Source organism: Ceratotherium simum, chromosome 37, assembly GCF_057802395.1.
Source record: "Ceratotherium simum simum isolate JZ-2026a chromosome 37, ASM5780239v1, whole genome shotgun sequence".
Lineage (NCBI taxonomy): Eukaryota > Metazoa > Chordata > Mammalia > Perissodactyla > Rhinocerotidae > Ceratotherium > Ceratotherium simum.
Genome location: NC_141936.1, coordinates 4,128,784 through 4,155,064, shown reverse-complemented (window position 1 = coordinate 4,155,064; position 26,281 = coordinate 4,128,784). Strand labels below are relative to the sequence as shown.

The 26,281-nt window shown below is 62.0% G+C and overlaps 1 protein-coding gene across 2 annotated transcripts; it reads left to right on the top strand.

Annotated features, from left to right (window-relative positions):
- Window positions 1-342: 342 nt before the first annotated feature.
- On the top strand, window positions 343-25,130 carry ESPNL (espin like). Of its 2 annotated transcripts, XM_004427729.3 has the most exons (10): window positions 343-636; window positions 1,924-2,114; window positions 3,929-4,115; window positions 7,489-7,671; window positions 11,544-11,675; window positions 18,337-18,433; window positions 18,773-18,790; window positions 19,507-19,610; window positions 20,569-20,763; window positions 22,087-25,130. In XM_004427729.3, exons 1-10 carry the CDS (start codon window positions 343-345, stop codon window positions 23,683-23,685), a joined length of 3,000 nt encoding a protein of 999 aa, XP_004427786.2. In that variant the 3' UTR covers window positions 23,686-25,130. The 2 variants fall into 2 exon arrangements, with proteins under 2 accessions (XP_004427786.2, XP_004427787.2); XM_004427730.3 differs by lacking the exon at window positions 18,773-18,790 and having other exon boundaries at window positions 18,337-18,451.
- The last annotated feature ends 1,151 nt before the right edge of the window (window positions 25,131-26,281 follow it).

The window sequence follows — 26,281 nt, the reverse complement described above, 5'->3', positions numbered from 1 at the left end:
CGGTGCATTTCCTCGGCCCTCACTCCACGGGAGGACAAGGATGGTCCAGCCACGGGGCACTGTCCGCTGGCTGGCGCCCACCCCCTGACCTGGACCCTGTGTAGACCCTTCCCCTGCGCCCTGGGGCCCCTGCCCACCGCAGCTCTGGGCGCCTCGGGAGTGGCTGGGGCAGGGGTGCGAGGCCCGGTCCCCAAGGCCTGGCCCCCCACCCCCTGCCGCCTCCCATCTGCCCTGTGTGCTGTTATCCAGTAACCGGAGCCGGGAGCTGCGTCCACGCCTGAAACAGGAAGCCCCGGCCTGTGCGTGAGCCACCGAGAGCCGCCGGGTGGCCGGGGCCAGAGGATGGAGGAGCAGCGGGCACTTGGGGCTGCCAAGGACGGGGACCTGGCTACCCTGCAGCGGCTGCTGGAGGCTGGCGCCCTGGGCCCGGGCATCACCGACGCCCTGGGGGCTGGCCTGGTGCACCACGCCACCCGGGCTGGCCACCTGGCCTGTGTCAAGTTCCTGGTGCAGCGCGCCAAGCTGCCTGGCAACCAGCGGGCCCACAACGGGGCCACACCGGTGCACGACGCCGCTGCCACGGGCAGCCTGGCCGAGCTGTGCTGGCTGGTGCGAGAGGGCGGCTGCGGTCTGCAGGTGAGCGGGAACAGCAGGAACAGCAGCCAAGTGGGGCTGGGGACAGCCCGGCGGGCCCACGTCCATGTGGGTTGAGGGAGGAGTGAGCCTTGAGCCAGAAGGTCCAGAGCCCTTGGCCTCCCATGGTCATGCACCGTGGCCCTGGGCTCTGTTTCTCTCGAGGACTCACCACACAAACCCCACAACGCAGTCAGTCGTTCTGTCTCTGCCCCACGCCCCACCCCTGTGCTCCCCACGCCCAGCACAGAGCAGCCATGCAGCACTCTCTCCCCCGCCCTCCCCCAAGGGAGCGCCTGGCCTGGCCAGTGGAGGTCTTGCCGGTGTTCTCATCAGGCCTGATCCGTGGGGCCTGTTGCCCAAAGGTTCTGGAAAAGGGTCCAGAGAGAAATGCGGTGGGCATTCGGGCTTGGATGACTGGGGACCCCAATGGGTAACAGCACGGGCCTGGCCACGGTGGGCAGTGGGACGAAAGCCTTGATGGTAAAGAGTACGGTCTCCAGGTCTCAGTGGTGGTCTTGTCAGGGGCGTTTCTACCAGGGCCCGCCCTCCCCCTTTTCCTGCCTGTCTGGTGCCCCTCTGTGCGGGTGAAGGACCGTGGGGAGATGGTGAGCAAGCTCTGACAGGGTTGGGTGGGTGACAGGGTGACCTCCTGGGTCCCGGGAGAGGGAGGACTCATGGTCACAGCCTGAGTGTGCAGTGGCCTCACACCCCTGTGCTCATCTGCTCTTCCAAAGACCCAGAGGGCAGCAGGGCAGGAGCGGTGCCCATTTCTGTGCCCAGGAGAATGCCCAGGTCTGCCTGACGCCTGTGGTGGAAATGCTCCCCGGTCGCGAGGGCTTGTGGCCCGCAGTGCGGGTAGGGGCAGGGGCCAAGAGGCAGTGTCCCCAGACACAGAGCAGGTCACCGAGCCCGACATGGGCACAGTTGGGCAAGTGGAAGCCTTTCTGACTGAGCAGAGAGTGAGAAGGGGCCGTGACTGCGCTGGGGAGAGGGGGCCTGGATGTGGCAGGGTCATGGATTTGGACTCGGGAGACCTGGACTTGAGTCCTAGCTCAGCCTCTTACCTGGAGCCTCGCTCCAGGTGGCCTCGCTCCAGGTGGCCTCGCTCAGTCCGGCAGAGAGCGCCTCCCTACGGCTAGAGCAAACCAGAGGGAGGGCAGGAGGGAGGGGGCAGCTGGGCTTCCAGGCAGTGTGGCCCTGGCAGCTGGCTCTGGCCACACTGATGCTGCCCAGCAGGGGTGGGTCTGGGCCTGCCATCCCCTCACCACCCTGTCCGTGCCTTGGTAGGACCAGGACGCCTCGGGCGTCTCCCCGCTGCACCTGGCCGCCCGCTTCAGACACCCGGTGCTGGTGGAGTGGCTGCTCCGAGAGGGCCACGCAGCCACGCTGGAGACGCTGGAGGGGGCCTTGCCGCTGCACCACGCCGCCGTCAGCGGGGACCTGACCTGCCTGAAGCTCCTGACGGCCGCCTACAGCAGGTGAGGAGGTGGAGCGCCGCCTGGTGGCAGTCTGGGGGCACTGGCCTCTGGGGAGGCTACACCAAGGCAGGCAGAGGAGGACAGGCTGGCGGCCTTTGAGGTGGGCCTTATGGGGCAGGCACACTGTCACGGGCGCGAGGGGTGGCCAGTCTGGATCCAGAGTGTGGGCGGGGCATGAAGCTCTGAGTGGGGGTTCAGGACGGGCCCTGAACCTGCAGGGCCGGCAGTGCAGGTGCCAGGCCAGGTCCTACAGCGGATGCAGGTACAGTGGTCTAGCTGTGTGAGGGGCAGTGAGAACAGCCAGGAAGCTGCTAGGACAGCCTGGGCAGAAAGCTCCCCGTGATGCTCAGGTGGCTCCCGGCCCATCTGGGGACTTCTCAGGACCTAACTTCTCCAGCGGGGGAAGGTAGGCACCCTCAAGTCACCTGAAGGGGGCAGAGGCTATGTAGTGGACTCGGGCGGGTGAGGCCCCCATCAGGTTGGCCCGAATTCTCCCTCTGCACTGTCCCGTTCCCCGGACTGGGAGCCCCTCCAGGGGGGCCAGTCTCGTCATCTCGGTGGCCCTGTGCCCACCGCCCAGAGCTGTGGATGGCGAGGAAGGAGGGGCAGGGACAGGACAGGCCCAGTGAGGTGGGGGCAGCAGGACTCCCCTCCCCCTTCCCCATCGTGGTGCTCCTCTGGTCCTTGCCCCACACACAGGATACCGTGGGCACAGTGACGGGCCATCTAGGGGCGCCGTGCCCATGCCTCCCCACCAGCTGTTCCCAGGGCTCCCGTCCTGGCCGGCAGTGGGACTTGGTGCCACCCCACACCTGACCTGCTGCCTTTCTCCCCCCACCCCGCCTGCCTCTGACCACACCTCTTCTCCTCTGAAAGGCCTCTTGTTCGGGTGGCTGGCTGTCCCGGCCGCCCCACGTTTGTGTCCCACAAGGCCTGACAGCTCCGCTGTGGAACAGCGTGCTTATTGCCGGGTCTAACCATCCCGACGCTTCAGGACTCGCTTCTGCACATCTTCCCCAGAGCATCCACACCGGCCGCCCCGAGCCTCACCAGCCACAGAGTGCCTCTTAGACTGACAGTCTTTAAAGTAGTTTCTGCCATTTGAGAACTGGGAGAGTTCACATTAAAACACACACATACACGTGCGTGTACTCGCACACACGGGCACACACACAGGAAGGTCCTGTGCCCCCAGGCTCACCTTCTCATCTGGCACCAACCACAGGAGCCAGAGGTGACTTCTGTGTCACCAAGGGATGGGGTCGACCTGGGCTAGGGGACCAGCCCTTTCTACAGCGGGTGACCGGGGACCAAGTACTCAGCTGGCCCTGCAGCAATGTGGGGGCAGAGCAGGAAGAAGGAAATCCTGTGACCTGCTCCAGTCCATCCACGCTGCGGCCTGGAATTCGGATGCCAGGCCTGGTCGCCCATGGACAGGCTAGTGTCCTGCTCACAGTGGCCTCTTTACAGAGCAGGCCCTGGGCTCTGGATGTTCACTGCAGGCCCCACCGGACCACTCACCCCTAAGAAGTGCCCCCTGCCGGCAAGCCCTGGTGGTGCGCACAGCTTGATGGGGCGTGGACAGAGCGGGTTTCCAGCAGCCGGTGTCCTTGGCTGGTGCCCCTGGGGGTGCACAACCTGTGCAACCGTAGAGGTGACTGGCTGGAGCCCCCTCAGCTGGTAAGGGTGTGGGCGCAAACATGCCGGCAGGTGCAGGACTACCCCTCCCCTCGATCTGGGCCCTTGGCTGGAGCAGCCCCCTTCCCACCCCGCGACCCTGGGCCAAGCGCCTTCTGAACCTTGCCCCCCAACAGCGGCGTGAACCGGAGGACCCACAGCGGTGCCTTCCCTCTCTACCTGGCCTGCCAGGAGGGCCACCTGCACCTGGCCCAGTTCCTGGTGAAGGACTGTGGCGCCGACGTGCACCTGCGAGCCCTCGACGGCATGAGCGCTCTGCACGCCGCCGCTGACCGTGGCCACTACTCGCTTGTCGTCTGGCTGGTAAGGGGGCACCGGGGGAGGGGGTGGCGGAGGTCCAGGAAGGCTGGCACCTGCTCCTGCCTCAGCCCCAGAGCCGCCTCCGAGCAAACAAGGCCTGGCTGTGGTGGGGTCTGCCCCCCCGACCCTGGTCTCAGTTTGCCCTCCTGAGCACTGGGACCCACAGGGTTGCTGGGGGATTGGATGTGTCCCCCATTGCTCCAAGCACCCTTGTGTGCCCGACCCAGGCTGGGATCCAGGTTCCAGCCTGGCTCTCATAGCTTTAACCAGCTGTGGCCATGGGCTGGACGTGCACTGCCTCCCCTGAGCCCTCTCCCAGCAGTCCTGGTGGGTCTCCTGGGTGCTCTCAGGGTGAGTGGCACCCTGATGCTCTGTGACTTGTGCTCTGTCACCTGCGCTCGGCACCAGCAGTGCCTGGCCCCTTTGGCCACTTGTACAGACCCTGCTCCCTTAGAGCCCACCCCTCTTCCCTTCTGGACCCATAGAGGGGTCATTCAGGCCTCTTTCCAGAAGGAAGCCCTGACACCCCAGGACACAGAGTGGCCCAGGTTGGGGGGATGCCTTCTTCCAGGATGGGACACGGACTTCCTGCCTGCACCACAGAAAACCAGACCAGCTGGGGTCTCCGGGAGCTCTGAGTCCATTACAGAGAGCTGATGGGGTCTCAGAGTAGTGGAGGGGTGGCCCCCCATTGCTCCAAGCACCCTTGTGTGCCCGACCCAGGCTGGGATCCAGGTTCCAGCCTGGCTCTCATAGCTTTAACCAGCCGTGGCCATGGGCTGGACGTGCACTGCCTCCCCTGAGCCCTCTCCCGGCAGTCCTGGTGGGTCTCCTGGGTGCTCTCAGGGTGAGTGGCCCCCCCCACTGCCTTCCCTGCCCACCCCTTTAGGATGGCAGCCACCCCGCCCAGAGTAGTGGAGTGTCACCTGAGGAGGTGACAGACGTTTCGGGGCAGAACTGAGGGTGGACCGGAGGTGGCTGGGCAAAGGGTGGGTTCCACATTAAATTCCTGGGGGAGGGCACAGCTGGTTGAAAGTTGGGGATACCCTGGCCCCTGGGGCAGGGTGAGGGGGGAAAGGCAGACGGAGGCCCCAGGAGGATGAGGGCTCTTTCCTGAGGGCCCTGGGGAGCCACTGAAGGCTGTGAGCGAGGAGCGGCAGGTCTGACGGGCATCTTGAATGTCACACTGGCTGCTGGTGGAGAAGGGAGAGCCCTTCCTCGCTTAGAACGCCACCACTTCCCGTGGGGCCTCCTTATCCAGCCCCTCAGCAGGCTGGCCTCACTCCTCTCCTCCCGGTGCCTTTGCATGCACTGCACCCTCTGCTAGGCGGCAGGTCCCAGGTGTGCGTGGCCCCCCCACTGCCTTCCCTGCCCACCCCTTTAGGATGGCAGCCACCCCGCCCAGCCCTCTGTCCTGCTCTCCTGCTGTCTCTCCCCCACAGCACCAACACCTGACAAACTGTAAATGTGACTTCAGTATCTTGGTGGATGTCTGGGTGTAAGTTCCAGGAGCTTCGGGAGGCAGGGACTGTCATCTGCTGCCTTCCCCATGTCAGGGCTCCAGAGATGTTTAGTGAGCAAATGAGTGAAGAAAGGAGCAGAGGATTTCCCCTGGCCTCAGGATGAAGTCCAGCCGCTCACCTTGGCCTCAGAGGTCACCAGCGTTTGCCTCCAGCCTCCCTCCACTGGCCCTGAGGCACCACCAGCGCCGCACCTTTGCGCAGGCTGCATGCCCCCCGGGCTGCCTTTCCGCAGCTCCTGCCGCTGGAGCCAGGTCCTCTCCCAGGAGGAAGCTCTGGGGCCCCTGCTGTACTGACTCTCCAGACATCGGCCCCACCCTGGCCACTGGGAGGAGTTGTCCCCGCGCCTGTAGTTCTGACCCCTTACACTTCAGATCGTGGCCTCCCAGAAATGTGTCTGTCCCCACACCTGGACTCCAGGTTCCTGGGTGAGCCTGAGTCCTGGCCATCTCTGGCCACAGGGCCGCGCACAATCAGGTGCTCGGCAGATGGAAGGGAGCCAGTGGGCTGTGCAGGGGGAGGGGCAGCAGCTCAGAGCAGTGCGGGGTGACCGGGAGGGGCCGGGAGGGTGGGTAGGAGGGCCCTGTATCCAGCGGGCCCCGTGGAGCCCCATGAGCTCATCCTGGGGAAGGAGCAGCCGGCCAGCTCCCAGGGCCAGAAAGGCCTTTCTAGATGTGATTCCCTGCCCCCCTCCTCCCTGTGGGAGGGGCTGAGCGGGAAGGGGCAGCCTCCAGCCGGGCTCACCCGCTCCAGGGCTCCCTCTCCCTTAGGGAGCTGGCCGATGGGGAGGCCTCTGTTCCAGGCTCACTGTCCTCCTGACAAACACGATTGAATACTGGATCAGCCAGCTCTGCTTTTGGCTGCAGGTGACGAGTGGACTGAGCAGCCTGAAGGCCGTCCCTCCCACATGGAAAGCAGCAGGAGGCCGTTGAACTTGGGTCAGCCGCCCAACCCCATCTCCACTGGGCCACATCTCTGCTGCTCTCCTGGCCTTTCCCTCATGGTGAAAGTTGGCCACATTAGGGCAGGAAGAGGGAGAAAAGGGGGTGACACCACATCCACCAGCCCCTTCTGTCAGGAAGGCAGAGTTTTCCTAGAAGAGGCCCTCAGGTCTCATTGGCAGACGGGGTGACGTGGCTGTCTCAGATGCACGCAGTCCAGTGTGCGCCCGTAGGAGAAGGGGGTGGGCAACTCACAGTGTTGGCCCCCAGCAGTCCCCCAAGGCCCAGCTGGATGCTGTGGACTAGAGCCCACTGGTGCCCTCCCAGAGGGGCAGCAGGGGGCCAGAGAGGCGGGGCCCGCTGGAAGTCACTCATGTGGTTGCCAGCAGGGCGGGGCCCAAACCACAGGATGACCAGGCTCCGGGGAGACACATGCAGGACCCACTTCCCAGAATCCACATGTCTTTGCGCTGTAGCCGTGTTCAGGGCGCAAATGGGCCTGGTGCCAGAGGATGCCCTTTCCCTGCTCGATCCCTCCCTTCCTCCATCAGCAAACATCCATTACTGTCTCCTGGTGCCAGCGAGGCGTTTTTTCACTTGGGGTGTGAAGCCAGCCCCTGGGGATGTTCGGGTTAAGATTTGGGGTGGGCTGGGGCAGATTTGGGGACAGTGGAGCCTCCCAATAAAACCACTGAGCTCACTTCCCCCCATGCCACTCTAGGGTGATGGGGCACCTGTGAGGACCCAGCTCTGTCCCCAGGGCTTCTTGGGGAGTGGTGCTCCTGCCCCTGAAGGTCACCCCCCAGTTCTGCTCTGGGCTTTCTTCCTCCACGTCCTCCTCATGGCAGCCATCCCTCTCCCTAGGAGCCGTCACCCCTGTCCAGCCTCAATTACCATGTCCCCACCCCTTCCCAGGTCACCTTCACGGACATCGGCTTGACAGCGCGGGATAACGAGGGGGCCACAGCCCTCCACTTTGCAGCTCGAGGTGGCCACACGCCCATTCTAGACCGGCTCCTGCTGATGGGTGCTCCCATCATGAGAGACTCCTGGGGTGGGACCCCCCTCCATGATGCAGCGGAGAATGGGCAAATGGAGGTGAGGCAGTTGTGGTGGGAGGCTGCGCGGTGGGAGCCTGTGGGGCCGATGAGCCTCCAGAACTAGCAGTCCTGGCATGCTTACTATGCCCAGGCACTTCCTAAAGAACTCATTTAACCCTCACAACAACCCTGTAGGATAGACGTTATTCCCCTTTTACAGATGGGTAAACTGAGGCTCAGAGGGGCAGTCACTTGCCTGGAATCCAGACTCTGATCTATCTGGGAAAAAAATCCATGCTCTCCCCTCTGTGTGTACCCCTCCCTTTGCACAAAGACTCCCCGAGTGCCTTCTCAGGGCTTGGCCTTCCTGAGGGTCCCCCCGGGATAGCCCTTGGCTGCTGACCCCTGCTGTGAGCCCCACCATAGGAGCAGAGCCGGGCCAGGGGCGTGAAGTTAGCCCCTTTGCTCTCATCCAAACAAACCTTGGGGGCTCACGTGGCCTAGTCCCGAGGAAACAACATCCAGAAATGCAGAGTAGGCAGGGGTGGTGTTCACATATTTAAGGCCCAACACCGAGAATGGGCCCAGCCCTCGGCAGCCCCTGCGTTGGCGCCCCTGCACAGGGGCCCCTGCACATGGACCTCACGTAAAGTCAAGGCCATATCTGAGGGCAATGCCTGGTTTCCTCCTCCCCCTGCCCCACCCAGTCCCACACGGCACAGTCTCCAGAGGGGTCGGCTCATCCCACGGATGTCTCCTGGGCTTTCTCGTGTCACACCCACAGCCCAGGGCTCGGCCTGCTGCCATCTGGAGCCGTGAGAAACGTGCTCCGGGTCCAGGTGAGGCTAGTCGAGAGGGAGGCTTTTAATGAGATACACCTGAGTGTCCCATTTTGAGTCTACAATTCTGGACACAGTTCCCGGCTGGAACCCAAGGTATCCCTGGGGCCCAGGTGGCGCAGTCTCAGCCGTGTCAAGACTCTGCAACAGCAAGAGTCATCAGAAGGCCCTCGGTCCTTCTGAACAACACAGAGGAGACACTGTCCCAGCTCACAGCATTGTCTTTCTCTGACTCTCCACCCTCTCGAGTCCTGAGCCCCTCACTCCTCCCCACCCTCCACCCCAGCTCCCCCTCCTCAGCCCTGCAGGACTCACTCCCCCATCGTGTCTCCCCAGTTTCCATCCCCTACCTAGACGGGAGGGCAACACAGGGTGGGGGGTGGGGTGAATCTCTGGCTGGGTGAGTCCTCAGGAGGCTTGAGAGAAGAGGAAAAGCCTGCAAATAACCCCCAGTCATCCTTTTCCTCCTGCTCCATTGAGAAGAAAGAATCTGAGGAGGAGGTGGCAGGATCGGGAGGTGCCTCTGGGTGGGAGGCGAGGGAGGGCGTGTCCTCTACAGGCAGGTGGTGGCCGGAAGAGGCTTGAGCGGAGCCAGTGCAGTGTGGTTCTTCCAAATCGGGAGGAGGGCCTCAAGCAGTGGTTTACAAACTTTTTTTTTTTTTTAACCAGCATAATCTTTTTTCAAATGAAATACTCTACAGGAGCCCAAGAAGTTGAACAGCTAAGCCAAGAGTCCACTGGCTCCTCACTCTCTCTTAATATGAAAATAACTGAAGCCTCAAAGCTGAGAACTGCTTTCCTTTTCAAACTTTTTATTATGGAAATTCTAAACTCGCAAAAGTGTGTGAGGATCAGCTCCTGGCTCAGCTCATTCCCTTTCTCCTCAGCCACTCCCTCCTGCCTGCCCTGCTGTATTATTTAAGAGCAAATCGGGGCTGTCACATTATTTTATCCATAAATACTTTAGCGGACATCTCCAAGAGGTGAGGACTCCCTTTGTTTTTTATCACAACCTGAAACCATTATCACACCAAAAAATAATTCGCAATAATTTCTTAATATCATCTCCTGTCCAGTCCGTCTAATACCCATCTCACATCCATCTCCCTGACTCTGATACAATGGGGACCTAGACAAGGTCCACACAGTATTGATTTGTCTGTTGAGTCTCTTAATCCGTTAACAGTTCTAGAATTATACTTCATCCAGGAAATATAGGATAATGCTTGACCCTCCCCATTTTAAAATAAATTATCTTAGAATAGTTTAGAATCATTTTAGATTTGTAGAAAAATTGAGATGCTAGTACCAGGTTCCCATAGACTCACATCCATTTCATTTTCCCCTGTTATTAGCATCTTGAATTTGTGCTTTGGTGTTTCCATCAGTTCTGTAAGATTCTCAGCCATTATCCCTTCAGATGTGACCTCTGTGTCCATTCTGTTCTCCTCCCTTTCTGGGATTAATATTGCATGCATTTTAGACCGACTGTGTCAAGTCCGTTTTCTGTTTTCATCTTTTGTCTCTCTGTGCTGTATTCTGGATTGCTGCTTCTGACCAATTTTGTTTACTAATTCTTCAGCCTCAATTTTTTTTTTTTTTTTTTTTGGTGAGGAAGGTTGTCCCTGAGCTAATATCTGTGCCAGTCTTCCTCTGTTTTGTATGTGGGACGCTGCCCCAGCGTGGCTTGATAAGTGGTGTGTAGGTCCACGCCTGGGATCTGAACCTGTGAACCCCAGGCTGCTGAAGCAGAGTGTGTAAACTTAACCACTACGCCCCCGGGCTGCCTTCAGCTTCAATTTTTAACTTGGTTATTATGTTTATGTCTTGACCTTCTAATTAGTCATTTTTCAAAGCTACTGTGTCACTTTTTTTGTGTGTGAGGAAGATCAGCCTTGAGCTAACATCCGATGCCAATCCTCCTCTTTTTTTTTTTTTTTTTTTGCTGAGGAAGATTGGCCCTGGGCTAACATCTATGCCCATCTTCCTCTCCTTTATATGGGATGCCGCCACAGCATGGCTTGACAAGTGGTGTGTCAGTGCACGCCTGGGATCCGAACCTGCGAACCCCAGGCCACTGAAGCAGAACACGCAGACTTAACCGCTGCACCACTGGGCCTGCCCCCTGTGTCACTTTTTATGGTTTATAATTCCATCCTAAATTTTCAAGCTTGGTTTTTATTTCTTTGAAAGTAGTAAGTACAGTTGTGTTACAGTCTGTGAATTCTTGGGTCTTTGTGGGTCTATTTCCTTGTGTGTTGTGTCTTCAGGCTCTTACTTCTGGTTTTGTTTGACTGTATGCTGGACATTATATTTGAAAAATGATTTGCAGGAGTCACTTGAGGCCTTGGATGACATCTTGTTGGCCTCTGCCTGTCAGGCACACGTGGGAATTGCCAGCCCAGGAGCGTCTTAGTCCACATTCCAGGCTCGAGGTTCCTTGGACCACCTGTGCGGCAAGAAGCAGAGGGCTGGCTGGCTTCTGGTTTACCTTTTCTCTGAGGGTGGAGCCCTCAGCCCACAGTGGGAGGTGGTGACTCAGAGCCCCCCCTTTGAGGACCCTGAGCTTTTCCTGGTCTCCCTAGTCCCGTGAGGCTGTGGAAGAACCACTCAGGTTAAAACCGTGTCTCCTGCATCAACATGCTCTTAGGGCAAAAGCCATTCTGGGTAGTGGGCTTATCCCCCCGGATTTTCCTTGTCTCCTGAGCTTGGCTGGGTAATTCCTCACTTTCCTTGTTACCTCTCTCATGCTCTAGGAAGGTGACTTTTACGTTTAGTCTATTTTTTATGTTGTCCTTGGGGCGCCTCGGTTCCCACCTGGGACAAGGATGTGCTGGTGCCTGCGGGGCTTGGTGCCGTTGCTGCCAGGACCGGGCGGCTGCCGGTGAGGCTCGGGATTCAAGTCCTCCCCTGCAGCAAATGCCGGCGGGGCCTTGGGCAGGCTCCTCAGCTGTCAGCAGCCTCAGTTTCCCACCTGGGAGATGGGGCTGGTGAGCTGCTCACACGGTGCCTGCCCTCCATCAGCGCTGGGTGAAAGCCAGGGGCTCCGGCGTGTGCCGCAGCGGGTCACACATGCGCCCCCTCCCTGCAGTGCTGCCAGACCCTGGTCTCCCACCACGTGGACCCCTCCCTGCGGGATGAAGACGGTTACACGGCGGCAGACCTGGCAGAGTACCACGGACACCAGGACTGCGCCCAGTACCTGCGGGAGACGGCCCGGCCGGTGAGCAGTCCCCATCCATCCTGGGGGCAGAGGTGACAGGCCCCAGGTAGCTGGAAAGCTCATTGTGTACATACACCATGTCATCTGCAGGAGAAAGGGGCCTGGGCCAGAACTGAGGCAGCACCACAAGCCAGCTGGCCAGGCGCTGAGGCCAGACTGTGACAGGGGCCGTGACAGGGGCCCCGGCTGTGACAGGGGCCATGATAGACCTGGGGCTATAGCTGGGACCAGGCCTGGGCTTGTGGCTGAACATTGGCCAGGCCTCCTGTTGGTGACGTTATGTCAGACTGAGGATGCCCTGGGGGTGGGAGCAGGGCCATGGGTCCTCGGTGAGGTGACCCTGATGAGGCCAGGCCAGCCCTGTGCAGGCCAGAAGGCAGCAGGTTCCAGTCGTGCTCTCTGGTCTTGGCGAGTGACCTCACATGACCGCACACCACTCTGAGCCATGTAAGCACAGGGACCTCATCTGTCCTGCTGGCCCCAGCCCCCAGCACATGACAGGCCACAACAAGTGGTTGTTGAATGAACAGAGGAGCAAATGGACAGATGAGGGTGGACGGACAGACAGACAAGTGGGCGGATGGATGGATGGGCAGGTGGGTGAAGTCAGTAGTTGGTCAGCGTGGAGCCAGGCTCCCCCGTGCCCTCCCACCCATCCCTCCCCCATTCTGGAGAGGCGAACCCTCCGGAACCCCCATAGGCAGTTACTATGACAAGTTAGTCCAACCTGCCACAGTTTTTGCCAGTTTTCTTTAGTGGCCGCCCCTTCAGAAGGTTCCCTGGGGTCGCCTGCCCATTTCAGGTGATAGCACCGAGGCCCAGAGAGGTGACGTGCCCCCCACACCAGGTCTCACCTCCTCTTCCCTCGGGGGCGTCCCCAGAGCGTCCAGGACCAACTGAAGTAGAGCCGCAGTCGTCCTTGTCACTGGGGCCCGCGGGACGGTCCTCACCCGGCCACCGCCAAGAGCCTCTTGTCCCCGCCTCCTGAAAACCCCCCAGGCCTGCCGCGGTTCGGGACAGCTCGGGTGCTCTGGGCACGCGTCACTGCCCTGGTTTGTCCTGGTGTTGATATTTCAGAAACGGGAACTACAGTTACCGCTTGAAGTAACTTATTTACTAAATTACCCATTTACTAAATGTTCGATTGGGTATTGTTTGATAAGAGGTTGTCTTTCTGGCTTGGGTTTGAGAAGTTGCTGGAACTCAGCGGATTCCTGGTTTAGTGGATGGGACTTCCCAGTCCACAGGCTAGGAATGCCCCGGCCACCTGGGTCCCTCCCGGGCCCCTGTGTGGTCACTGGGGTAGGCCTGGCAGCTGAAATTACGAGGTGGGGCAGGCAGCTGCTCTGCTGCCAGGGAGCAGATCCTGCCTGGCCTCAGGCTGGGGTCCCTGACCTATCCCCAGCCCAGCCACGCTGCAGTGCCCGTGGTCTGGGCCTTCCGTCCAAGCAGAGTCTCTGTCCCCGGCCCTCCTTCCCCAGACCCTGGCACATCTGCCAGCCCCTCCTGGCCCCTCCACTCAGCTCTCTTGCCGGGATGGGGGCTCTGGGTGCTCTCCCGACACCCCCAGAGCTGTGGGGATGTGGCCCATCTCAGGCTTCCGGGGGTTTCTTCTGGTCCTGGCTGTCCCCTTGGTGTCACCACAGGATTTGAGGCAGCGTCCCCTTCACTCAGGATTCCCCAAGCCGTCTGGGCTGTCTGGGTATCCTCCCCCCCACCCCGACCTGCGGGCCAGCAGGGCTCAGCCTGTCCACTTGCCCCACCTGTGGTGGAGGAGGGTGGGTGGGCTTATCCACCTCCTTCCGATCCACAGTCCCCCATAGTCTGCATCTGGGGCCCGAGGGCGGGCACATGCAGATCTGAACCCCCGGCTCTCGAGGCTCATTAGTGCGTCTGCAGCGAGCTTCAGGACTCAAGCATCTGTCTCTTCTCCCTCAGTGAGCGCCCAGGGCAGCACGTGGTGCCATCTCTCACCCCTGGCTGGAGTGGTACCCCTTCAGTCTCGGCTCCGCGGGAGGGTAGGCCGTCAGCTGTGGGCCGCCAGGCCAGGGGAAGCTGTGTGCCTGATGCAATATTGATGGAAACACAATATGCAGAGGTCGCCTGCACTGGCCCCTTTCCATGTCAGACTCAGAGGAGGTGGTGAAAGCCATCATTATCCCCACGACAGGACAGCCTGCATCTGTCCCCAGGGAGTCATAGGTCCCAAGAGAGGCAGCCTGGGGAATAAGCTGGACTGGCAGTGGCGAGACCTGCCCCAGGGGAGGTACCCCCTTCGTAGGTGGGTCCGCAGGACCTGCGCTTAGCCACTGCCCAGAGAGGGGCTGGGCCTCTCTGACGGGTGGGGCAGTGACTAGCAGGGCCCCCTGCACCCCGACCCCCAGGCAGTGGGCGGGGCAGCTGGGCTCCTGGCTGTAGGGCCAGGTTTCAGTGAGATCCTGGCCAGGGGGCAACAGTTAGGGACAGCAGCCCAGGATGGTGAGTGTGGCCCTCCATGCTCGGGGAGGCAAGCCCCTTGGTGACTCCCATGGCATCTGGGGCTGTCCTGCTTGCCCCCACCCCTGTGCTCACTCCCACCAGGGTTGGAGTGGGTCTTCCTGGCTGGGCAACTTCTGAGCATCTCCAAGCCTCCATTTTCTCATCTGTAAAATGGGACTGAAGAGCCTAGTTGGAAGGTAGAGATGCACATGGAGCCCCCAGCAAGTGCTAATTCCCGGCCCCTAGGTCCAGAAGGGCTCCAGGACCACTGCATTTTACAGATGGGGAAACTGAGGCCCAGAGAGAGCAAGGGACTTCCCTGGGCAGCCTCCCCCCTCCAGGGAGGGGCGGGGCCTGGCTGTGCAGCCAATAACAGAATCTCAGCCATGGTGACTGGTGTCCGGCGCCCATCTGTGGGTCATGATTTTCTCGGCCCCTGTGGCATTACAGGCCTGTAACCCGGCTGGCCACAGCTGTCCACAATGTATAATGCATGGCAGGCTGGTGCTGCTCAAATCTCACCAAAAACGCAGGAAAGGAGACAGCAGGCCACGGGAAGGGTGCCAACCTCGGGGCAACTGCCCAATTCGGGGGCAGCATGTGACCAACTGTCAGGACCCCAAAGGTTGGGACCCAACATCTGCAGCTCCTGTGGGTCCTTGTAGACTTAGTTAGTGTCCAGAGCCTTATGTGGGACTCAGGGTCGTGGACACTCCTATCACAGCAGACCCCTGTGCTGTGGGACTGTCCTGTCCCAGTTAAAATCAGAGAACGTGGTGACACTGTGGTAACAGCAGCGATGAGGTCGGGGTCCCACCACTTGCCAGGCGGTCTCCATAATTCCCATCTTCCCGACAACTGCAGAGTTCTTCCTGACCTACTGGCAAGGAAACTGAGGCCCAGGGAGAGACTCCCCAGGGCTTTTCCTTGGCAAGAGGTGAAGCAGGATTCGTCCCCAGGGACCAGGAGGGTGGCCTGAGGTCCCCCAGGCTGCAGGGGCTGCGCTGGGGCCAAAGTCCATTCTCCTGGGCCCCAGAACAACTTCTTGCCTCTTCCGTCTTCCCTTGCATGAGGGGGCCACTGCCACCCCAGCCAAGCCCCGCACTCTGCCTGCAGAGGGGCAGTTCTTGCCCCTCACCCCTGAGAGCAGATTCAACTGCGGGGAGGGGCTGAGGGCTCCCAGGCACAGACAGGTTGCAGGGGAGACATGGCCAGGCTCATAGCCCTGTCCTGGCTAGGCAGGGGCCGGGGATATTGGGGTGGCCCTGTGGCAAGGGCCCACCCAGGGCCCAGCCCTCTTCTGTCCGTCAGACTGTCAGAGCCAGCTTCTGCAGCCGTGCCGTGGGGTCTGGGGCTGACTCGACCCTGCTTAAAGCTCCTAAGCCAGCCTGTGCCTGTGTCGTGGACGCTGGGAGAAGACACGAGACTCTGAGACACATGGCAGCGAGCAAGCATCATGTTTTGTCAGGTCCCCTTGCTCCCCCAAGTCTCAGGGTGGCATGACATGGGCCCAGATGGCTGCTGTGCACACAGCAGGTTTGTGTCACAGCTGAGGACCACTGAGCCTGGGGAACCCCCATTTTATAGTGAGCAGTAAGCAGCTTGCTTGTTCCTCTGGGTCCCTCCCTGCAAACACAGCCCCGAGCAATGGCCAGGGTTTTGCATCCTTGGTAGGAGTGTGAGAGACCCAACTGGTGCTCGGGCCTCCCCTGCCCCCAGAGCTCCACCTGCCTGCTTCTGCCTCCACTGCTGGTGCCCCTGGACCAAAGCAGCAATGATTCCAGGAGCTCCTGGCCCTGGCAGGAGTCAGGACTGGAGTGTCAACTAAGATTCTGATCCCAGCTCTGCCACGTCCCAGCTGTGGGGCCTTGAGAAAGCCCCTTGCCTTCTCTGAGCCTCAGTTTCCCCATCTGTGCCCTGGTGGCTGTACTAGGGGTGGAGACACTACTAGGGGATTCCTCTGGGTAGTCTCTCCCTCTGACGTGACCCAGGGGTCTCAGGTTTCCCCACACCTACCCGGAGGGTCTCCCCGCTGGCCCTTGTGCTGTGGAGTTAAGGCACCATGGTAAGGGATCCCACACCCAGCCCAAGCCTGCCTGGCCACCTGACACCTCGGCCTTCAAATATTAATGCGGCACCTCCTGCTCCCAGGGGCGGCAGCTGCGACACCCCTGACAGCCCAGGACAGCCGCATCTCCCTGTGCTCACAGCCCGGCCCCTGCTTCCGAGGGTCCTCCCAGGCAGGGGGCCGGTGGATCATCCCCATCCCGCCGTGTGCCCGGGCTCCTGGGCTCTCGGCACGGATTCCCGGAAGGAGTGACGTGTGAGGTGCGTGGTGGCCGGGCAGACGGGGTCGCAGGCTGTGTTCCTTCCTAGTGGCCACGGTGGACTGAGGGTCCTGGACCGGAGTGTGACTGAGGGGCTGGAGACGGTGGGTGCAGAGCCAGGGTTCTCCTGAGTGCACCCCCAGGCTGGGAGAGCCACTTAAGGCCTGCCCTCCTTGCTGGGAGGCGGGACTGGGCCCACCTTACCAATGAGCAAGGGGATGCTCCGAGGGGCCGGTGGGGGGTTGCCGCAGCAGGACCGGCTACTTCACGTGCAGGGCCCTGTGCAAAATGAAAATGCTGGCCTCTTGTTCAAAAACGATTCAGCATTTCAAGAGACAGCAGAGCATTCAACTGAGCTGCAGCACAGGCTACACGCCCCTGACACCGGCCCCAGCCCCAGCCCCAGCCCCAGCCCCAGGCCACACATCCTGCATGCGGCTGGTTTGAACCAGGTCCTCTGTCCCTCTCAGGGCTCTCTCCGGTGCCAACTGGGGGCCCTGAGACTGTGTCCCGCCTCCACTGCCCACTGCTGGGAGGGAGGGAGGCGAGGAGCTTCAGTCTGATGGCCAGGGTGGGGTGCTCAGAGGGAACGCAGAGTGCAGCCCTACTAGCTGGAGACACAAGCTGGGGCAGCCGGGTGCCAGTTGGGCATCAAGGTGACAGTGCAGCCAAGAGCCCAGGTGCCTGCCATCCAAGAAACCGGGTCAGCCAGCCTTCGACTTTCAGCTTTAAACCAAAAGGTGTCAAGCCTGGCTGGAGGACAGCTTGGGTGTCCTCCTGGAGAATTTCTCTGCCGCCTAAAGAGGGACACGCAGAGGTGGGGAGGTGAGCACGGTCCTGCAGTGTCAGGGCAGCCGGCACGCCTCGTGCCTCCTGCCCGGCCGGCCCAGGAGCCTTAGCTCCCGTCGGTCTGATGCAACAACTGAGGCCTCGCGGGGCTGAGCTGGGGGGCACTCCAGGTCAAGGGCTCTTACCAGCAGCAGACCTGTCAGCGCTTGGGGGCAGGAGAGGTAGCCACGGCCAGGTCTGTGCCTTGCCCCAGACGTGGAGCAGGGTGTGGAGGTGAGGCGTGGGTGCCCCTGCAGCCCCGGGCATGGATTTCCCAACCCCAGGCTCCCTGGGGCTGATTTTGGTGGTCTCTGTTTCCAGGCAGCCTGGACACTCCATCATGGGTCCTGGGCACAGCACCACCACTCTAAAGGTTGGGACAGCTCCTGCTTACAGGGCTGAGAAGAGTTCCAAGTTCGTTGTGGTCTTCCCCTGTGCCCAGGGGCCGGGCACCTGCTCTCCCCTCAGAGAGGGGGGGCGGTTCCAGGTGGTTCGTCTCAGCACGGAAGTCAGGGATAGTCAGGGAGTGTGTGTGTGTGTGCGTGCGTGTATATGGATGCCTGTGCGTACGTGTGCATGTGTGCATGCATCCCTTGTAAGGCCAAAGAGAGGTGAGCACAAGCCGGACACCAGGCCCTGACACAGGGCCTGGAGCTGCTGAGTTAAGCTGCCTCCAGAGGGAGCCCGTGAGCCTTGAGGGGCCTTGAGATGGGGATTCACCTGGTGGTGGTGGTGGTGGCGGCATGGGGGCACAGTGAGTGACGACACTCAGACAAATGCATGGGGGTGTTTGGGGAGCCTGTCACCCAACGTGGAGGGGGTGGAGAGACACAGGGGGACAGTACTCGAGGGGCACTGCCCCTCTCTCCTGCACACTTAACCCCCTCCAGCCCTGTTCCAAGCTGCACAGCCCCCCGGGGAGATGGGGTCAGGGCAGCCCGCTGGATGCCCCCAGCCCCACCTGGGAGAGCTGGCAGCCCAAGTCGAGGCCCACCTGGTTCCCGCTGACCAGGCCTGTCCACCCACAGGTGCCACTCCTGATGACGCCCCCGCCACCACCGTTCCCCCCTCCTCCACTGTCAGCCGCGAGGCACTCCCTGGAGGATGGAAGAAGAGGGGGCTCAGGTCTCAGGAGCCCCACCTGTGAGTACACGTCCCCAGGGAGGGCTGGCCTGGGCCACGGGTGCCAGGAGAGGGCGCTGCTGGCCTCCCCTCTGAGGTCCTTCGAGGGGGCGGGTAGGGGAGTAGCTGACTCCAGGCAGCTGACACGCAGGACTCTCAGGACAGGGTTGGGGTCACCCCTCCCATCGCCCAACCCCCAACTCCTTCCAGGTCTCCTCTGTTGTCTCTGTTCCTTCTTTAAAGTGAGAATCACCATTTTCCATAATGGGCCCTTATTATGATCACAATTCAACAGCCTCCTGCCCAGCCCTCTGGGGTCCCTCTGTGAGCTCTGAGCCCCAGGGCCTGGCTCTCCTGCCAGTGTGATCTTGGGCAGCCTCATCCCCTCTCTGGGCCTCAGCTTGTCCAGAGGTAAATCAAAGGTTGGGTCACTGGGGCCCAGGCCCCTTTCGGATCTGCCCCTGTTGTCTGAGACTCCAGCAGGCCAAGCATCCGTGGGCCAGCAGGGGACAGGGGAACCGTCCTCACACTGCAGGTCACCACCCATTAGGGGATTGTGACCAGCACGTATCAAAATGAAGTGGAACAGCACGAAACATGACAGCAGGCCCCATATGTAGTGAGAATGGAACGGAATGGGTTGTAGCTATACAGTCACACGTCCAAGCGGGTGTGCGTGTGCGTGTGTGTGCGTGTGATGCAGGATGTTTCTCACTCGGAGTGTGGCCCTAGGTGTGTGTTTGTAGTGGGGGGAGGGGCGGTAAGAGGACAGGGTTTGCGGTCTGATGGGGCTGCATTATGTCCTCAGAGCACCAAAACTTATGCCCTTCTAGCTCCTTCCAGGCCATAGAAGGGGGTGGGGAGGGGGCAGGGGACGTGCCCTGGGATGGGATGAGCGGAGTAAAATGCAAGCTGTGCAACCCGCCAGGCTTGGGGTGGGCCCCAGCCATGAATGAGTTTGCCTGGCCCTATGGCACTTTGCGGGGGGCTGGTTCTGCCCCAGGTCCAGGGTCTTCTACTCCTCATCCCCGGCCCTCTCTGGAAGCCACTCTGACTCCAGCCCCCCCGCCCAGCAGCAGCGCCCCTCAGCCCGGCCTGGCCGGACCAGCTTCTTCCGAGGGAGCAGACGACCTGCGCAGCCCCCCCGAGGGTCGCCGCCAGTGCCATGGCCATCCCCACGGTGCGCCCCCACCTCCAGTCCCTGTCTCCCAACGCCCCCAGCCAACCCTCAAAGCCCAGCTAGCCTCTCACCGTGCTGTCCTATGTGGGCCCAGGCCAGGTCACTGCCTGCGGGTGGACATCAGGCCGGCGCCTGGGGTGATTGGCTGGCTCTGGAGGACATCCCTGGGTTCTGAGGAGACGGGAATTTCAGGGCCACAAGCAGCTTGTCACCTCATCATAGAAGACGTGGGACCCTCCTCTGATCCCGGGGAGTCCCAGTGGCCCAAGCTCCTCATCCTGACCTCTAAACCCAGGGATGCCCCTTGCCCCCTTCAGGCGCTGCCATCTCAGTATAGAGGAGCAGTCGTCCATGGGAAGGGTGGGCAGAACGCAGTGCTCTCCTCCTTGGGGGCTCCTCCTTGGGGGCTCCAAGCCAGCCCAGGACCCACTGGAGGAGGCCTGCTCCTCTTTCTGGGCACGAGACCCTTATAAATCAATCCAGCCCATCCTTTCCTTGAATGCGTCCTGGGAAGTCGCAGTCCCTATGTTCTGTGCAAGTTTGGGAAATGCTGCACAGTGCCACCCCTCTTGGAGTGTTACAGTGCACACAGCACATTAAGGCTCTGACAAGTCCTACAGTCCAGAATTGGCCACCAGACTTTGTCTATGCAACTGTTCCCCAAAGGAATTTGCCCACCCACATGGCATACTCTTCTCGGCCATATACAGAAGAGGGAGGAATCTCTGGTTGCCTCTCTCAGCCAGCGACGCCCCACCACACACGCCTGGGTCCCACAGGGGACATCTCAGGCCCCTGCCCTCAGAGGCTACGGGGTGCTGTCGTGATTTCCCCTGCCCTCCCTGGCCGGCCCCCACCACCCCTCTTTCTTGGGCCATGCTCGCGCCGAGAGGCCCTTCCTTCTGCTCCTGGGCCCGGGTGCCCTCGGGGCCCTGAGTGACCAGCCCGCGTCGCACAGGGGGCGGAGCCGGCGGCGGGGGATGCCCCGGACGGCCTGGCCGCGCTGCAGCTGGATGGGCTGCCCTCCGGCGACCTCGACGGGCTGGTACCCACGCGGGACGAGCGTGGCCGGCCCATCCCTGAGTGGAAGCGGCAGGTGATGGTACGCAAGCTGCAGGCGCGTCTGGGCGCAGACCCGGAGCCAGAGGCCCAGGTGGGGCCCGGCGGGGCGGGGCAGGGCGTGGAGTGCGGGGGCCCGGAGTGGAGGGTTGGGTGGGGCAGGACAGGGGCGGGGCGTGGAGGGCGGGATGGTGAGGGACTGGGGCGGGGTGGGACAGGGTGGGGCCGGGGGTAGAGGGCTGAGGTGGGGCAGGAGGCTTTGTCCCAGCAGGTGGTCGTGGAAGGTGGGGACCTGGGCCCACGCCTCGAGTCCTGAGACCCAGGTACCGTACTGAGTGCCCCTCTGTGGCCTCACCTTCCTCCTCTGCAGAAGATGAGGTTGAACCCGATCAGAGGCTATGAGCAGTGCCCCTTCACCTGCGTTAGCGGCGTGACGCTCACAGGCTCTTTTATCTAATGATTCGAATCTGCGCCTACCTTGTGCCAAGCCCGGTTCTCGGCAGTGAAGGGGACAAGCCCTGCCCCCCTGGAGCCTCTATTGCAGCGGGGAAGACGGGGTGACTGGGCAACTGCATTGGGTGTGTGGGGCGGGGAAGGTGATCCCAGGTGCTATGGAGAGATGCAAAGCTGTGAAAAGCGGGGGTGGGGGTGGGCGGGGGCGGGTGCTGTTCCATATGGTGCTCAGGGCAGCCTCTCTGGGGAGGTGACCTTGAGCAGGGCCAGAGCGAAATGAGAGAGGAGTCTTGTGAGAATTTGGGACAAGTGATTCTAAGCAGAGGGAACAGCAAGTGCTAAGGTCCTGTGGCATGAAGGGCTGGCCCAAGGGAGGACCAGGAGGAGGCAAGACTGCTGGAGTGGAATGAATGAGGGATGGTGGGCTCAGGTTCCCTCCATGTCTGTCTTCCCCACAGACTGAGCACTGGGGGGCAGGGCTGTATCCTGGTGCCAGGGCAAGCCCAGGGGCATGTTTCAGGGTGAAACTCGGGGAGAACCCAGAGCAGAGTGGTTGAGGCTACCACCCAACCACAGAACGTTCTGGAGTTTGGTAGGACGGTCTGGGAGGACTCTGAGGAGAGAGATCCTTTGGATTAAACATTGAGGAGATGAGGGGGAGATTAGGAAGATATGGAATGGCAGGGCAGAGGTGCCCCGGCCTGTTCTGAGGGGAAAGACTGGACCCCTGCAGGGCAAGGTGGCTGCCCTGAGCCTCAGACTTGGGACTGGGGCTGGCCAGCCACCTTGTTTACTCTCTAAGTCCAGGCAAGGGCCAGCTGGTGTCCAGGGGCTGGGCTGGGGTCCCCGGGGGCACCTGGGGCCAGGCCGGCCACGAGGAGCCTGTGTCCAGCAGGGACATGCCCTCTCCCCACTGCGATGAGTGTGGGCCACTGCCCCACTGACCTGCCCTCCCTGTGTTTAGGACGACAGCACGAGCACGGGCCCTGCGGAGCAGGCGCCCTGGCGGTACTCGCAGACCCACCGGGCCATCCTGGGCCCCTTTGGGGAGCTGCTAACTGAGGATGACCTGGTCTACCTGGAGAAGCAAATTACTGATCTGCAGCTGCGGCGCCGCTGCCAGGAGTATGAGAGCGAGCTGGGCCGGCTGGCGGCCGAGTTGCAGGCCCTGCTGCCCACGCCCCCGGTCAGCATCACTGTCAACAGCCACTTCCTGCCCCGGGCAGAGGGGCTGGAGGGCGAGGAGGGCCCCACCCTGGTAGCTGAGCCCGAGGGCTCCTCGGAGGCCCAGCCCAGAGGGCAGCCCCTGCCCTTCTGGTGCAGCCACATCTCCCGGCTGGTGCGCAGCATGTCCCTGCTGCTGAAGGGCATGAACGGGCTGGTGCAGGGCGAGGAGAAGCCAGCTGCCCTGCCCCAGCAGGAGGCCCGCAGGGAGACCCCAGCCAGCCCCCCGCGGAGCACGGTTCAGCGCGAGATCCAGGAGTGCGGGGTATCCGTGCGGATGCTGCGAGGCAACTTCGAGTCGGCCCCTGGCCTGCCCTGTGCCCCAAACCCGGGCCCCAGTGAGGCGGGGGCCCAGCCCGGGCAGTGCCTGAGAGGCTCCTGGCCGGCACCCCCGCAGCCCCACGGGGCCCTGATGGGAGGGGAGCCTGGGCCAGGGGACGCAGAGGAGGCCAGCGACTTGGGCATCAGCTGTGAGGAGGCCTCATCAGAGGCGGGCGCCGTGCCTGGTCCCGACCTGGCCAACTTGCGCAAGGAGCGCATCGTCATGCTCTTCCTCAGCCACTGGAAGAAGTCGGCCTACACGCCAGCCCTCAAGACGGCCGCCTGCAGGACCCTGGAGGCCCGCCGTGCTAGGCCGCGGGGGCAGGAGGTGGCCAAGGGCCCTCGGCCACCCTCCTTGCCGCCCAGCGAGGGCCCCCGGCTCGGCCACCTGTGGCAGCAGCAGAGCATCATCGCCCACCTGCTGGGCAACTGGAAGGCCATCATGGCGCACGTGCCGGCCCGGCAGCTGCGGCGGCTGAGCCGGCGGCCCCGCGGGCCCCTGTCCCCCGAGCAGTTCCTGCCCCACGTGGACGGGGCGCCCGTGCCCTACGGCAGCCTCACGCTGGACCTCTTCCTGCTGGGCTACTTCCAGCTCCTGGAGTGCGACCTGCCGGCCGAGGAGCGCAAGATGCGCCACCTGCTCTGCTTCGAGGTCTTCGAGCACCTGGGTGCCCACGGCTGGGAGGCCGTGCGTGCCTTCCACAAGGCCGTGACGGATGAGGTGGCTGCCGGCCGCCGCACCTGGACTGATGGCTTCGAGGACATCAAAGCTCGCTTCTTCGGCTCCAGCCGTGGTCCCGCCTGGGACGTGGAGCCGGGCCGCAAGACAGGCCTGACCCTGCTCGGGCCCCTGCCCCACGCTGCCATCCCCAGCAGCGGCCTGGAGCCTGCGGCCCAGCGGCTGGGGCCTGGCTCCCAGTGGGGCAGCTTCAACAATGAGGACATCTGTGGCTACATCGGCCGGAGCTTTGCCTTCTGGAAGGAAAAAGAGGCTGAAATGTTCAGCTTCGGACAGTGAGAAGGGCTGGCAGCCAGCCTTCCTCTAGAATGGGGTTTTGGGGGTGGTTTTGGTTCTCTTTCCTCTTTTCCTTTTTCACCCACCTGGTGGCCAGGTGACGCCGAGGCCAGGCTAGCAGATACTCAGCCTGCTAGTTGCTGCGCTCCAGTTCTGCCCCCTGACAGGTGCGGCCTCCTCAGTGCTGGGACTCAGCTGCAGAATCCTTCTCACCACTGAACCCAAGGAGCCCTGTCAGTCTCCTGGTCGGCCCTGAAGTTAGACGACTTGCCGTCCCAGCCCCGGGTCCCTCTGCCTGGCTGTCCCCCGGGCACCTGGGATGCCAGCCCACTTCCCCGGAGCCTCTTTCCAGTGTCCCAAATCGCCTGGGCGTCCCGTCCCTTTGTTCCCCCAGTGCTGGTAGTCTGGGCCGCAGCTGGAGCCTCCGTCTGCCCTCCCCTCGTCCTGCCTCGGTACCTTCTGGTGACCTTGGGCCATGCCCCTTCACCTCCCCAGGCCTCTTTCCCCAGTCTGTGAAGTGGGAGAGGAGCTGGAGGTTGGAGAGAATGGGATTTGATGGGCAAGAGGCCTCCTGTCAGACCCGACTGCCCTCTGGAATGTTCCAGGTCAGGGAGATGGGCCACGGTGACATGTGTGCCAGTCACACACAGCCACCTGCTGACAGATGTGTTCCACTGCCTCGCCATGCCAGTGCCCCACCCCAGTGTGCTCCAGAAAGGAGGGCTCCCTGTGGGGCTCCTGTCCTCCAGCTGACCACTGGCCCCTGGCCCCGGCCACGCAAACCGAGGCAGCGCAGGGCCCCACCTGCAGGCTCCTGAGAGCAAGAATGGATGGAGTATCTGTGAGAGAGGCGGTGGCTGAAGGGGGCTCTGAGCAGAGGGGGCCGGCACCCCACCCTCCAAGGTGAACCCGGCTCCAGAGGAAAACGCATGGCAGGGGTGGGGGCACATCAGCTGGGCCCTGATGAGGTGCGGCCACTTCCTGTGGTCACCCGGGTGTCACCCACGCCTCCTCCACGAGGGACTGAGGAAAGGAAGTGGATGCTCCCTCTGAGGGCCACCAGGTGCTGCAGAGTATCTCGTGAACAGGGCACTGGGGACTGAGCCCTGAATGACTGGCCCTGGGATGTGGCTTGTCCCCAGCCCCCATGGCAGCCAGGAGGATGGGCCTCCACCCAGTGTGGGGCCCGGGGAGGCTGGCCCAAGCCCACAGGGCTTTGGGGAAGGGCTGTCCTGCAGCGTATGATGGCCCCAACAGGCAGTGTGTGGGGAGGACTCTTTTCAGGAATCTTCCACTGGCCACTGCCTCCCTGCAGCCTGGCTCTCTTGGGACAGGGGTCTCTGCAGTGTTCCCACCCGCCTGCAGAGCTTGAAGGGCAGTAGGCGAGTTGTTGGATGGAACAGAGTGCCCTCCCAGCCAGCTGTTTCAGCATCCCACAGGGAGGGACACTCGGGAAGATATGAACTGGGGGGGTGTCAGGGGGTTAGGGCTGCCAGGATCAGGAAGGGAGGAGGTGCTGGCCCCGACTCCAGACCCTCCCATAGAGCCGACACTGGACATGAGTTTGCTAAATAAAGACTCCCCTTCCTGGCCAGCCTTCACGCTGTGCTTGTTGCCCTCGGTGGGGAGCCACTTGTGCCCAGAGAGGGTCCCGGCACTGGGTGGACACTGAGAGCCAAGTGCTCATCTCAGCTCAGTAGAAACACCAGAGGCAACTTCCTTATCCCCCAAAAGCCTCCACTTTCTCATCTGTAAAATGGGTGCATGCTGACCTGCCCACTCCCAGGGTCACAGTGAGGGTGGACTGAGGTCCCAGACAGGCGGGTTCTCTGTCCGGGAACGACAGTAACACTCGCCCAGGTACGTCAGTATTTCAAGGAGCAGGTTGTAGCAAGCAGGGTGCTGACTCTGGGCAGCCGCGGGCATCTCAGACGCTGTTGCCTGATCAGTGAGGCTCTGGCTCTTGGCCCCAAAACTCGACCGATGGAGCCAGATGAGGGCTGGTCCACAGGGCACTGCCGCCGCCCAGGCTGGCAGGGGTGCAGGTCTGAGGTGGGGCTGGGGGAGCCCTGGGGTCGGGGTGTCAGAGGTACTGGGCACTCTGATGTCTCGCTCCTCGGGTGCTGCCTGCAGGATACTGTTCTTCCGAGGGCCTGGCAAGGGAGGGGGATGGGAGTGAGGCGAGGGGGCGGACACAGAGCCCGGCCTCAGTGGTCGCCTGATGGCTGGGGGTGCTCAGGAGAGCCTTGGCAGGGGACCAGCATGCCCAATTCAGGGCGTCCCTGCCCACTTGCTGTGGCCTCGGGCAAGGCCCTCCATGGCCTCCGGGTCTCAGTTTCCCTGTTGAGGGACTGGACCAAGATTAGCAGGGAGCGGCCCACAAGTATCCTGGGTTCCAGGGGTGGGCTGCCAGGAAAGGGGTGAGGGAGGCTCAGGCCTGGGTTTGAGGCCTGGAAGGAAGGAGAGGGCACCTCTGCTGGGCACTCCGGGTGGCTCCCAAATGCCTCTTGCAGACACCCTGCTTCCTGGGGGTCTTATAAAAGCACCGTGTTCTGTGGGTGGCCCCAGGGATGCTGAGTCCTTCAGCCTGGGCTGGAGC